The sequence below is a fragment of the Bidens hawaiensis genome, unplaced genomic scaffold, assembly GCF_021521415.1.
Source record: "Bidens hawaiensis isolate Kalapana, Puna unplaced genomic scaffold, B.hawaiensis_p1.1 tig00018138_1, whole genome shotgun sequence".
NCBI lineage: Eukaryota > Viridiplantae > Streptophyta > Magnoliopsida > Asterales > Asteraceae > Bidens > Bidens hawaiensis.
This window is the reverse complement of record NW_027492743.1, coordinates 484,231-499,313: the sequence shown is the minus strand read 5'-3', so window position 1 is coordinate 499,313 and position 15,083 is coordinate 484,231. Positions and strand designations below refer to the sequence as shown.

The following is a 15,083-nucleotide window of genomic DNA, read 5'->3' as shown; positions in this document are numbered from 1 at the left end:
ATAATTTCAATTTGGGTGAGTTTTTGTGTGTTGATAGATTTGTTGGTTTTATTAACAGTTTTACACCCCCGCCGCAATGCTTAGGCGACGACGGTGTGGTGGTGGTCTGGTCGTTGGCTTCCAAGGATTTTGTTGACGACGGTTGCTATTTACGGCAAGGACCGTGTAGCCACTCATGCGTTGTAAACCCCCCCCCCCCCCTTTACATTTTTGTTTGCGCTGACGGTAGCTTTCGCGATGGTTGCTGAATGGGCTTGCGACTATTGTGATTACGCCTTATGAGATTTGTTTTATGGTTATGGCGATACTCCCGTTTTGGCATTGCAATGAAACACTGTGTTGACCCTCCGGTTGACAATTTTATTTTAATATTATTACGGTCCCGCTGCAACCCGAATACTACTGTTTCTTTTCACGATTTCTCCTGTCGCAATGTGCGGGGTCGAAAATTCTAGTTGTGAGTAATTGCTGTTAAAAAAATTCATTTTGAATAATTAGAGAAATTTATTCAACTAAATCTTCATATATATATCGAAATTGAGTTTATCACACTTTAAATATATTAAACTCTTGAACCCCATAGTTAATCAATCATGGAAACCAAACCGGCCGGCTTTTGACCGCACCATTGACCCCGAGGACAACCTCGGGCAGTCCGAATTCTCGGGTTGACCCGAACCAGCCCTCGGAGAATCCAAGCTTCTAATCAGCAGCTGCTTCACAGCAGATATCAAATCCTCCGCCGGATTCCTCATCTCCGACCGAAAACTTTTACAAAACCTCATATGCCGATCCAACGCTTCTTCTTCTGGCGACTTGGAACACGATCGTTCCATCTCGTCCTTCACCGCCTCCACACACAGTCCACATATCCAACGGCCGTCGTAATTACCCCTCACGGAGGCAATGTATGCCGCGGTACACTCCTCTGTTAAACCGCAACACTCGCATTTCACAAACTCCACGTCACCACCACTGTCTGTCTTAACCGTATCCTTCACCATTCTCGTCCCAAATCTCACACTTCAAAAAAGGCTTCTACCACAGCTTGTTGCCCGTTTGCCTTCCGTATATTTATATTAATTTTAAGAGGATATCAAAACTAACACTGTATTCTTGAGTTTTTTTTCCATGGCAAAGAAAGGAAATGATAAGATTTTAGTTTGAATCTTCGTTCTTGAGTTTTTTTTATAAAAGAAATGATAGAAAATGATAGGAAAAACTTGGGTGTTTTAAGTCCCAAAGTTTTCTTGCCAATTTGGCATGATTTGGAAAGAAATGAAAGAATAAATATTTAAAATTACCACTTTACCCTTCAATCTACATCTAATAATTGTTTTAAAATGTATATATTTGTAAAACTACACATTTTTTTCTTTCCATTTCCTTTCATTTAAATTAAAAAATGTAATTAACCATTTCTTTTCTTCCCCTTTCTTTTATTTTTCATTAAACTTGAGAATGCATTATATGCATGTACTTTCTTTTCTTCTCTCGTCCTATCCAATCTTATACTTTCCTTTCTTATAATTAAAAACTCGAGAACGAAGTGTAACGAAATAAAAAACATGGGTATTTGTGATTTAACCAAAACCCACTTCAAATCATGCATCAATTTCATCAAAATTTCAGTAATCCCAATTCTTGAAGTTATATATATAAAACCTTAACTATTAACAATTAATCGAAATTATGGGTATTTGTGATTAACCAAAACCATTTCAAATCGCCCACCAATTTCATCAAAATTTCAGTAATAACAATTGTTGAAGCTATATAAACCTTAAACCATTAACAATTATGTCGAAATTAACAAAATCACACTCACCCGTTACCGTGATTAACCTCAAACCGTTCCAAATCACGCACCAATTTCACCAAAATCGCAATAATTTAAATTCTCAAAAGTTATCGTTCTTTCTCACACTCGCCTCCTTCAACAACTTCTCCACCGATCAACAACAGCTTGAATGTCAACAACGCTTTCATATGCATTTCAGGAATTGAAGTCAATAATAATAAGATTGAAGGTTTATTTGGGTTTGTGTTGATAATAATAATAATAATAATAATAATAATGGCGATGGGTGTAAGTAAATATAGGGGTGAGGTGGGGAAGAAGACAAAGCCAGCTTTAATCATTTGGATGTAAGTTTCAGTACACGTCACCAAAACACAAAACAAAACAAAACTCACATGGGTTACGTTTAGTTTAGTTTATATCAATCATGTCTTATCAGCTTATCATTACCAATTTACCATTTATATTGCGCCGTTGATTTTGGACTTTTCTAATTAGATTAAGATGGTTTTATTTCATGTTTATCCTTTTTTTACTTTTTTTCAACGATCAACGAATAAAGCAGGGGCGGATCTAGTGTTCGGTCAGGGGAGTGTTTGCACCTACTCAAATCCATAGTTTTCTTTATAAATTTGTAATATATTATGTTCAAAGACCCAAGTGACCAATCGAAAAAAATTATAGTGACCCATTCCTTATTTTTTTTAGTGCCTCAAACTTAACTTTTTAAATATTAAACCAAAATTTTTTAAGCTCAAATTTAATTTTGTTTTAAACAATAACAATTAAGCCCATATTAGTTAATTGCTCAACCACTTTGATTGAAAATTTGGAACTAGTGGGACTATAGAAGACGAACAGATTAGGGTATGGCGGCTTCACATGTGACATCTAAGGTTAGATTTATTTTGTAAATTGTGATTTGAATTCTTGATTTAATTTTTAATATAAAACAAACATTTATAATTCATGGTTCATCACTTGTTAATTGATTTCTTTTGTATTTGAATTCTGCAACTACAAAGCTAATAACCAGTTTCGATCTTCTGCTTAAAAAAAAATAATGCCCTTTTCTTCAAATTCAAAAGGCAATGATCTTTGTTGTCTTATGATGAATGATTATTTGGTTTCTAGCTTTCTAATTTATTCATCGTATGAGTGTACCATTTATTATTATCGTTATTTTTTTGGAGTTCTACACTATTTAACTTTGTAATCCATTTTATTTGTACATTAAAAGCTTTTAGCTATGACAACTATGGAATTTTTTTACTCGACCCGTTTCAGTTTGACCCGATCCATTTTGGTTTGACTTGTTTTAGTTTGAATTGACAAGTTCTAGGTTGAACTTTTTCTTACACCCACTGGCTAAATTTTCTGGATCCGCCATTGGAATAAAGTCTCGTGATTACAGTTAGCGATAAGTAGTCTAATCCCGTCATTTCTAGTCTTAGAAAAAAAACCCATCACCTAAAGGGCTAGTACGATAAAACTCTATTGAAATCAGATTCAAACTTGAGATTTTACGGTCTCTGGTCTAAATATTTAATTCTCTTTCAATGCTAGTTGAGTTAAAGCTCATTGAATATGAGATAAACCAAAGGGCTGTATATTATTGAATGACAAAAGGGGTTACAAGAAGCTGAATATAAAGACTAAAATATTACATATTGAACCCTCTAAATATCATAAATACTGGTTTGACATTCCCCCGCAAGTTGAGGGCGGTGGACGACCTGCAACTTGGACCTTAAGGATAGAAACCGTTGAGATGGTAAAGGCTTTGTGAAAACATCTGCGATATGATCACTTGTAGAGATGAATTGAACATGTAGTTGACCCCGGGCTACCTGCTCACGAACAAAGTGGAAATCTACTTCCACATGTTTTGTACGAGCGTGAAATATAGGATTTGCTGAGAGGTAAGTAGCCCCTAGATTGTCACACCAAAGTGTAGGGGATGTGTTTATTGAAATGCCTAGTTCAAGTAGGATGGATCGTAACCAGATTATCTCTGCCACGGTATCAGCCAATGCTTTGTACTCAGATTCAGTTGAGGACCTTGAAACATTTCGTTGTTTACGGGCAGACCAGGAGATGAGATTAGATCCTAGATATATGGCGAACCCTCCCGTGGATCGACGGTCGACTGGGCAACCTGCCCAATCTGAATCAGAAAAAGCCCGAACCAGTGAAAGTGACAACATTTGGCCAGTAAACATCGGTGAAGGCTTGCAAGGTGGAATCCGAAGCATGACATATAAAAAGACCTAAATCCGTGGTCCCATTTAGATACTGAAGAATACGTTTAACTGCGGACCAATGATTCTTGGTTGGAGCATGCATAAACTGGCATACACTATTTACAACGAAAGCAATGTCTGTACGGCAGAGAGTAGCATACTGTAAAGCTCCAACAATCTTACGATATTTCACCGGGTCTGAGAGAAGTGGACTATCGTCAATGGTTAACACTTGGGATGCGCTCATTGGAGTATTCACCGGTTTGCAAGCAGATAAGGCCGGAGCGGTGAAGGACATCTAAAATATAATTTCTTTGTGACAAGACAAGATCTTTTTTATGATGAACCACTGTAGGTTCCTGGACGGATCGTACACGGGATGTCTCTAACAACGCAGGTGCGGAATCCCTGCGTAGGTAGATACGAGTGTAGAGTATGTAGAGATCGAACACACAAGCAATAAACCAACCACGTTATATTGATAACAAACACGTGACCCGAGGTCACTGTTACAGACTATGACACGTAACTCGGTTACTGAAAACTGAAACGAAAACCCTAAACGAACAACTCGTAATCTGTTCTGCTGAACAGTATTTAAACACGACAACTTCGCCACAGGCGAAGTTGTCAATAACTTCGCTGATTCAACAAGTTCGCCATAGCGAACTTGTTGACAACTTCGCGCATTACAAAACAAACATAAACAAAACATAATTACATTACAGACTCGATTACAAATGCTAGACTATGAACTACTGACATACATGTACCAACAACCACTTCAATTCCCAAAAAATAATGAAACTTGCCAAAATCTTTAATGGCAAATATGGAACTCAGGCGGTGAACAAGATCCGTAATAGCTGAGTTGTTGTTGCCAGTAATGATGATGTCGTCCACATAAACAAGAACATAAACTAAATTGCCACCAGAGTTGAGAATAAACAGTGATGGATCAGTTTTGGATCCACAAAAGCCAAGTTGAACCAGAACTGTTAACAAGCGATTAAACCAGGCCCGAGGGGCTTGTTTAAGCCCATAAAGAGACTTATGTAAAAGACACACATGATTTGGTTTATTCGGATCAACAAAACCGGGTGGTTGTTTCATGTAAACTGTTTCTTTCAAATCCCCATGTAAAAAAACATTCTGTACATCCAACTGACGCAAAGGGCAGTTGTTTGTCACAGCAAGAGACAAGAGAACACGAAGTGTAGTTGCCTTTATTACTGGACTAAACGTCTCATGATAATTGTTAGTGCACGTTTGGTGACTGGTGATTTGCAGTTAAAGTATTCAAGGTTAACTTATTCGATAGCTACGGAAAAGGGGGTGTCTGTTAGTGCACGAAATTGTTGTCCGTAGCATTCGAATAGGTTATACATAGTCTAGATTGAGTATTTATTGTAAATGGCCCATTCGCTATGGTTTGTATAGCGAATGAGGTCCATTCGTTAGTGATCTAGGCTAGTTCGTTAAGCTTATAAGCCCATTCGTTATGAAAGTATAACGAATGAGGGATGGTTCATTAAGTTAACACCATTCGTCATGGAATGTTGACGAATGGAGTCTAATTCGTTATGGAGGCATAACGAATTACGCTTAACTTAACGAATGGAGCATGTGGCCTATAAATAGGTGGTTCCATGCTCATAATTAAGTGAGTTCACACACTTGATAGATGTGAGGTTCTCCATAAGTTATTATTATGTTATTATTCCATATTTATCAATAAACCGTATTTAACGTATTCATGTTCGTATCGCATAATCTATGTATCATAGCGGCTAGATCCGTGGCAGGTTTCAACAATTTACATTATGGTGTGGAATAATAACTTATGGAGAACCTCACATCTCTCATGTGTGTGAACTCCCTTAATTATGAGCATGGAACCACCTTTTATAAACCACATGCTCTATTCGTTAAGTTAAGTGTAATTCGTTATGCCTCCATAACGAATTAGACTCCATTCGTCAACATTCCATGACGAATGGTGTTAACTTAACGAACTAGCCCTCATTCGTTATGCATCCATAACGAATGGGCTTATACCTTAACGAACTAGCCTAGTCTATAGCGAATGAACCTCATTCGCTATACAAACCATAGCGAATGGGCCATTTACATTAAATATACATTAAATACAAAGACTAGACAACCTATGAGTTATTCGATTGCTACGGACAACAATTTCGTGCACTAACAGACACCCCCTTTTCCGTAGTTATCGAATACTTTAATCTTGAATACTTTAACTGAAAATCACCAGCCACCAAACGTGCACTAACAGACACCCTCTTGACTGATGATTTTCGGGCTTGTGCAGACGGACAATCTTTAAATCTTTTCAGCAAACCAACAACTTGTAGCCTCTCATATCAGATCACCCCCTCAATGTGAGCAACTCTTGGAGATCATCCCGATCATCCATTGGCGTATGATATGGTTCAATCTTTCAACAATCAGCAACAAGTCATTAGCTATCCATCAGCACCGGTAAAGAAAAAAACATATCTTTATGTTTAACCTCGTCACACATCTTTATGAATAACCCGATCATTCAACATTTTTCACTTCGGTATACAAAGTTTCAACCTCCGTTAATAAACCCCAAATGATCAATTTCTTCAAATCCAATGACAAGACTAAGACTCGTATATTCTTCAATAAGATCAACCCGTTCGAGAATCGTCCCCCTCAATAGAAGTAATCCACCATTTACTCGTAGCCAACATAGTCAGGATCAAAGTCCCTCAGAAAGAAGTAAACGGACAGACACTCGTATCCCATATAGTCAGGTTTCAATATTGAACAAATCAATCACCAATCGAAAAACAACTGCAGTCTTGAACTCAGTTTAACGCAGCTTTTCAAACACGAATTACCACCCGAATTGCAGTAATTTTTCAAGAAACCTTGCAATTGTAGGAAGCCAAAGAATCTTAAATGAAAGTTTTATCTTACAAATAATCTTACAAAGTTATTATTCCACACCATAATGTATTTATTCCACATTTATCAATAACGTAATAATTTAACGTTTAGATCTCATGCATAATCGATGTATCGTATTAGCGGCTAGATCCGTGGAGGGTTTCAATAATTGGTATCAGAGTAGGAGCTGCTCTCGATGCTTCGATTAAGGTATGAATATGAGTTTTTCGTGTTCTTCGGGTTTTGGTCAGATCTGGAGTAAATTAGTGTGTTATTGGTGGATTTGAGAGTGAATTTGTGTTTATTGATGGAAGAGGGAACATCCTGTGTAATTTGAGGTTAAGTTATGGTGTATTGAAGGATATGCTATGGAAGAGCATGGTCACGGATTGATCAGATTTGGATCAATTCAATGATTGTTAAGTCAAATTGATGGTAGATTCGTGTTAGTTAAGGGAATACGAATCTACTGGCGTAATTTGGTGTTAATTTATGGTGAATTGAGTGATTCACCATGGAAGAGTATGTTATGGTTTGATTCTGTTTATGATGATTCAGTGGTTGTTAAGTTATTTGGATGTTAGATTTGGAATCGTGGTGAAAAACAGAGTTTTCGTGGTGATTTTCGTGGATAATTATGGTGGTTTGATGATTCTACCATGGATGATGCTTGGTTTTTGCAGAATCCGGCCTGATCTGAGTTTTCCGGCGAGATAACTGATTTTCAGGCGAATTTCGTTTTTCCGGCGAAGCAGTTCAGATCCAACAACCTGATTCGTTAAATTACTGTAGCAATTCGTTAAGTTACTGTAGCAATTTAGCTAATTCGTTATGTAAGTTTGACGAATCTACTGTAGCTAATTTGTTATGGGAATTTAACGAATTAAAGTATTTCGTTAAGTTAATTCGTTAAGGTATTGGTAATGAATTAAGGTGATTCGTTATGGGTATGACGAAGTGGAAATCATAACGAATGGGAGGCCATTCGTGCAACTGTTATAACGAATTGGAATGGTAAGTTATAACGAATTGAGCAGATTCGTTAAGTATGTAACGAATCAGTGAATAGTTGACGAATGGTGGATATTTATAACGAATTGGAGTTTAATTTTTTAACGAATGGAGAGCACGAATTAAGTTAACGAATGGGGTGTATATCTATAATGAATTAGAGAGGCAATTCGTTAAAAAAAAAAGTAAAATGGCAGGAAAAATTTTCTTGCGCGAATTTTTTCCAGAATACTCCTCGTAAGTGAGTTTTCATTCTTGAAAATTTTGGCGTTAAAATTTATTTTTGAAAATTTTCGGTGAATTTTTGGCGGGAAAATCGGGAAAAATTTTCTTAATCGAAATTTTTCTGGGATGTTCCTAATGTATTGGGTACTCTTCCCTCAAATTTTGGTAATATATTTTTCGGCTGACTGTTTATGCGTTTCGACTGGCCGAGGGGGGGATCTCGTGTAATTTAAGGAGGAGTGTGTTTGTTTATTAACCTTGAGGATTATTCAAGACCTTGCTGAATTTGTCAAGAAAAGGGGGAGATAAAACTTTCATTTAAGATTATTTGGCTTCCTACGTTTGCAAGGTTTCTTGAAAATTACTGCAATTCGGGTGGTAATTTGTGTTTGAAAAGCTGCATTTAACTGAGTTCAAGACTGCAGTTGTTTTTCGATTGGTGATTGATTTGTTCAAGATTGAAACATGACTATGTGGGATACGAGTGTCTGTCCGTTTACTTCTTTCTGAGGGACTTTGATCCTGACTATTTGGCTACGAGTAAATGGTGGATTACTTCTATTAAGGGGGACGATTCTCGAACGGGTTGATCTTATTGAAGAATATACGAGTCTTAGTCTTGTCATTGGATTTGAAGAAATTGATCATTTGGGGTTTATTAACGGAGGTTGAAACTTTGTATACCGAAGTGAAAAATGTTGAATGATCGGGTTATTCATAAAGATGTGTGACGAGGTTAAACGTAAAGATATGTTTTTTTCTTTACCGGTGCTGATGGATAGCTAATGACTTGTTGCTGATTGTTGAAAGATTGAACCATATCATACGCCAATGGATGATCGGGATGATCTCCAAGAGTTGCTCACATTAAGGGGGTGATCTGATATGAGAGGCTACAAGTTGTTGGTTTGCTGAAAAGATTTAAAGATTGTCCGTCTGCACAAGCCCGAAAATCATCAGTCAAGGGGGTGTCTGTTAGTACACGTTTGGTGGCTGGTGATTTGCAGTTAAAGTATTCAAGATTAAAGTATTCGATAACTACGGAAAAGGGGGCGTCTGTTAGTGCACGAAATTGTTGTCCGTAACAATCGAATAACTTATAGGTTGTCTAGTCTTTGTATTTAATGTATATTTAATGTAAATGGCCCATTCGCTATGGTTTGTATAGCGAATGAGGTTCATTCGCTATAGACTAGGCTAGTTCGTTAAGGTATAAGCCCATTTGTTATGGATTCATAACGAATGAGGGCTAGTTCGTTAAGTTAACACCATTCGTCATGGAATGTTGACGAATGGAGTCTAATTCGTTATGGAGGCATAACAAATTACGCTTAACTTAACGAATAGGGCATGTGGTTTATAAATAGGTGGTTCCATGCTCATGATTAAGGGAGTTCACACACATGAGTGATGTGAGGTTCTTCATAAGTTATTATTCCACACCATAATGTATTTATTCCATATTTATCAATAAAGTAATAATTTAACGTTTAGATTTCATGCATAATCGATGTATCGTATTAGCGGCTAGATCCGTTGAGGGTTTCAATAATAATCAATACCGGGTTGCTAAGTAAACCCTTTTGCAACAAGACGTGCTTTATAACGGGTGACATTGCCCTCTGCATCTTTCTTTAACCTGTACACTCACCTACAATCAATAACATTAGTGTTGTTGACATAAGGAACTAAATACCATGTTCCATTCTTATGAAGTGCTTGAAACTCCTCATTCATGGCATGACGCCACTCCGAGGATTTGTTGGCAACGATAAAGGATGTTGGCTCAATGAGAGAGGAAGAGCGAGTAGCATTAAAGTCTGATGGATCATATGGATTCGTTTGTTTAGGGTTTTGACGAAGGTGGGAAGGTCGAGGCCGGATAGGGGGAGGAGGGGGAGTAGGAACCGAATCGGGTGAAGATGGTGACTGATGTGGAGTGGTACATGTATCTTCAGTTAGTTGAGAAGTAACAGATGTAGGGGTGATAGGATGGTTAGGGGCTGGTGAAGCTATGTGAATAGGACTTGGTGGTTCTGTTTAGATGGGGTTATCGGGGAAAGACGAGGCTGGTGTGGGGTAAACGGAAACGTATGGAGAAGACAAAGGGCTAGATGGTTTGGAAAGAGGAGTTTGAAAGGGAAAGACATCCTCGTTGAAACGAACATGCCTTGCGATGTAGATATGTTCAGTGATAGGATCAAAACAACGATAACCATGATGATTCGGGCTATAACCAAGAAAAACACATGAGATGGAGCGAAAATCCATTTTATGGCGGTTATATGGTCGACGGTAAGGGAAACATTGACATCCAAATACACGGAGAAACGAGTAATCAGGTTTGCGATTAAAAATGTGTTCAAAAGGAGATTTGTTTGAGGACATTCTGGATGGCAATCGATTGATGAGATAAACGGCTGTTTCAAAAGCAAAATGCCAAAAACGTTGTGGTAGATGGGATTGGGCTAGAATAGCAAGCCCGGTTTCCACAACGTGATGATTACGGCGTTCAACGATACCATTTTGTTCACTAGTATAGGGACATGAATGTAACAACTCGGTCTTTCCAAATTCATATTACCTGACACGTTTTCTTTTTGGAAAATCTTATCAATAAAAATATCACATTTATCGAGTAAGTTAATTATTATTATTATTATATTATTGCTTAATTATTTATAAAATATATATTTATATCTTTTAAATTATGGCAATTCTAACCCTAAACTAAACTTTTGTCCAATTTGTTTCCATTTGCATTCTATAGGGGCTAATCTGCAACTTTGGCATATTATAATCCATTATAATATCCAACCCATTAACCCAACTCCTTATCCGCGTTTATTACCCGTAACTCATATTCAAATTTGCTTAACTTGTGCCTTAATTCTTGCATAAATCTTGGAATTGATCAGTAGCTATGATTCGTCTTTCCTAATAGATCACCATCGACGTGCTAATTAAAGAATATAATCAAAAACGATTTCCTAGTGAATAATTAACAAAACCCGTCTTTACCTCTATAGCGATATACCATCTAGGGCTTACAAAAATTCAATTAAAACTCGTGACATCTTCTTATCTACCTCGCGAACGTACCTCAGCAAGCAATTGAAGTATAACAAGCTTCCAGTATCAGTTATAAATCGTTATTCATGACCGACGCTTCTGTTGGCGTTCATAATCAATTCAGCGTGATTAAAGGTAATTAGTTATTGGATTCATGTCGCCATTGATTAGTGAACAATACCCCTAATACTAATTTAACAAATAACAACTGGTTAAGCGGATTAAAGGTTCTAGGGTTTATAAAGAATTGGGGTTTTTTTTCGGGTTCTGTTTATAATTAACGGGCTAGGTACATAACCAGTTGAGACATCTGGCTCTTATGGTCGGTTCAGTCTGGGTAGAGCCTCTGTATCGGTCAGGGGCGCGGGTTCGAACCCCCCTGACCCAGTTTTGTTCTTTTCTTTTTATTTAATATCTTTTAGTTGAATATTAATAAATATTTAATATTAAAAAAACATTATTTTAACAAACCGACACCCGTGAGCTCGCATTTCTTGTAAATCTGCCCCGTTTCAAGTTTTGGAATATATATATATATATATATGTATATGTATATGTTTATGTATATATTATAAGTATATCCTAATAATGATCAAACCACCTTTTATTTTATTAAAACCCGAAACCAATATTAATGTTTTTATAAATTTAATTATATTTATTATATATATATATATATATTCTTAATAAGAGATTTAAACAAGATATTTATACATCTTATATTCAATCAACTACACATTATTATTATGATTATATATTTATTCATTCATTAGTATTTTATTTGTTTAAATAATTATAAGTATTTTTATATTAACATTATTTATGTAAATTATGTATTCATAAATCTAATTATATGATTCTTATCAAGTATACGAAATGGTGATTCTATAATATAATAAAAGTAAATATTCTTTAAAATAGTAACAATAATATTAATCTTGCAATAATAGTTATTATAGAAATCCTTCGATAAAATTAATAAATATTCTAATACCAAACCTAATTCGAATCACATTGAAACTTTAATTCTTTATACGTGCTGTCTCATTTTTAATTAATTTATATTAATTTTATTTAACTAAGAATCCTTGACGATATATCCCGAAGGATTTATCATTCTCAAATCATCACTTTAATTCCGTTCCTCTTATCAGGTGAGTAATCACTCCCCTATTTTACTTGTTTTCAAATGTTTTGGGGACACTTGCGTACCATTTATCAGATTATTTATCTTATTATTTCCCAAACACAAACTGTGATCTTTGTGCTGTGTATCAGTTGAATGATTGTCTGTTACTTGCTATTTGGTTACTTGCTTACTTGAATCGCATTCGGAGAGGTCCAACATAATCTCATTATAGTATGATCATACGACCGTCGTAGTGGCCGGAGCCCGATCGCATTGGCAATGGTTTCACCGACACCTCATTTTTGGTAACCAATGCCCATTAGCATGGCAACGGTTTTGCCCTTTCTTTATGGTTGATTGTTTGTGTATGTGCTATGGTTTAACTGTTTATCTCACATGAACAGTTTGCATCTTTCTTTTATATATTATATATACTATTACTGTTGTGTCTTAAACTGGTGTTCTACTCACTCAACATGTGTTGTTGACAAAAATATATTTTATACGCATTTGCAAGTTATCAGCCTGGTTGTTTAGCAAGATGAAGATCATGTAGAGATGCTTTTTAGAATACAAGCTTAATTAATCATTGTTGTAATTTCGTTATACTTGATGTACTTAACTGTAATTGTTTTATTTGAAATTATTTAATAGATATTGAAACTTATTATGTTGCATGATAGTAACCTTGTGAGCTGTGACAATCAGTTCGCGCCCCGACATTTCCGCCGTAGGTTGGGGTGTGATAGATTGGTATCAGAGCCGAAGGTATAAAATAGGTCGTTAGTGGTGCCTTAGTAACATGCTTAGGAACCCTATACGTGCTTATTTGTTTACCTGATGTGTTCTATTTGATTGTTTACAGCTTACGTAATTACTTGCTAGATTAAATACTTATTTAACTGCTTAGCTAATTGTTTATTTTATTGTCATGCACACACACAACTCCGAAGCTATGCTTCACTCTCAAAATATTTTATTACTCCGAGACTATGTCTCATTATCAAAATATTTTTATAACTTTGAGGCTACGCCTCAACCTCAAAATATTTTTATTTAATTTTATTAGATTGCCTTTTTGTCGGGAAGTTCCTTGAGAACTTCCTAGATTTGTTTTTGCTCTTTTTAACTTAAAGTTAGGGAGTGTGACAAGATTCCCCGCCATAGTGGAAATTGTCATGCGACCGATACTTTAAGCGTTTAACGTAATCGGCTAAACGGTTACACCCTTTATTGTGTTTTATTGTTTTTAAAATGTCTAGTCGGGTGTAAAACCCATGGGACGCCATGGACACGACAACTGTACATTTGCACAATTTGTTATATTTGCAATATTTTGTTGGAACATTATATCCGTGGTGATACACGAGATGTTTCAACTACTTGTGCTTGAGTTCGTTTATTCGTTATTTAGTTTGGTCGCTCAAATCGCCATGTAACGCTCATGGGCCGACAAACTCAATTGATTCGTTGATTCTTTAATTAAGTTGGGCCATTCAAATTGCCATGTAATGCTCTGGGAAGCCAACTAACAAATTTGTTTTGGTTTTGGTATGTTAATAAGTTGGGGAAACAAAATGCCATGGAAAGCTCATGGGAAACCCAACACATTGAAGAACATTTGTTATTTGTTTATTTGTTTGTTTATTGATTTTATACGAAACGATTTATGATTTGATTTTATTATTATATTATTAAATTATTCAATTACTTACTAAATCAAATTTGAATCAAAATTTATTGATTCGATCTAATCATACACTCAAAACATTTTTATTCTCCTGATCGGATACAAATCATTCATTCATCAGACTCGGTTATCACGAGCCAACCAAAACAATTTACACTATATTATTGAAATTGGTTTTCAGCTATTTATCTTATCACATTATTATAATATCAATACCTCAAATGATTGAAATATTATAGCACAATTTATTACTCATGATATCACATACATAAACCATTAAACATATTTCAAGCGTTCAACCTCAAATTCTAATTTGTTAAAAACGCATTAAACTTTGTTAAAACCTTTCTCTCATCAAATCAACTCATTGATTATCGATTTAGATTCTAACTTATCCTTAAGTTATAAATAGACATCAGCATAACATATCTAAGTTTCGTTTTACACAATAACTCATATGAAATCTACACAACTATCCAAACCTCTCATTAAATCACATCTATATTAATCATAGAATGTTTATCAGCATTAAACTACATCAATCATTTAATTTCTATAACCACCTCATGACCACATGTTTAGTCAAGGAGATAGCTCCTGCGATCTCTAATATAAACTCAATTTCCATAATATAAATACAATCAACTCAATCTTGTTCATTATACTAATTGTTAGTAATGTTTGACTCATTTACCCTACTCATTCTCATAACAACAACAATAACAAACGCAAGTCTAAAACATCACTATATGCCGCCAATCGAAGTAACAATCAATCTCAACAAAATCATAGTATCTCAACAAGAAAATTTAACGTCAAGATTCACTCGTTATGCTTCACTTGCCACGTACCACAAGACGTTTCGCAACTGTCTATGCCGTCAAATTCTAAAACCCATGCTACGACGTTTACTCAAATCTTATACCCTGCTTTCTATAATTGCTACAACTATGAAAATCCTAACCACCTATG

General features: G+C 35.7%; 1 protein-coding gene across 1 annotated transcript; it reads right to left on the bottom strand.

Annotated features, from left to right (window-relative positions):
* Window positions 1–587: 587 nt before the first annotated feature.
* On the bottom strand, window positions 588–1,084 carry LOC143555513 (uncharacterized). The gene has a single exon (XM_077045044.1). It carries the CDS (start codon window positions 1,002–1,004, stop codon window positions 588–590), a length of 417 nt encoding a protein of 138 aa, XP_076901159.1. The 5' UTR covers window positions 1,005–1,084.
* Window positions 1,085–15,083: the final 13,999 nt, after the last annotated feature.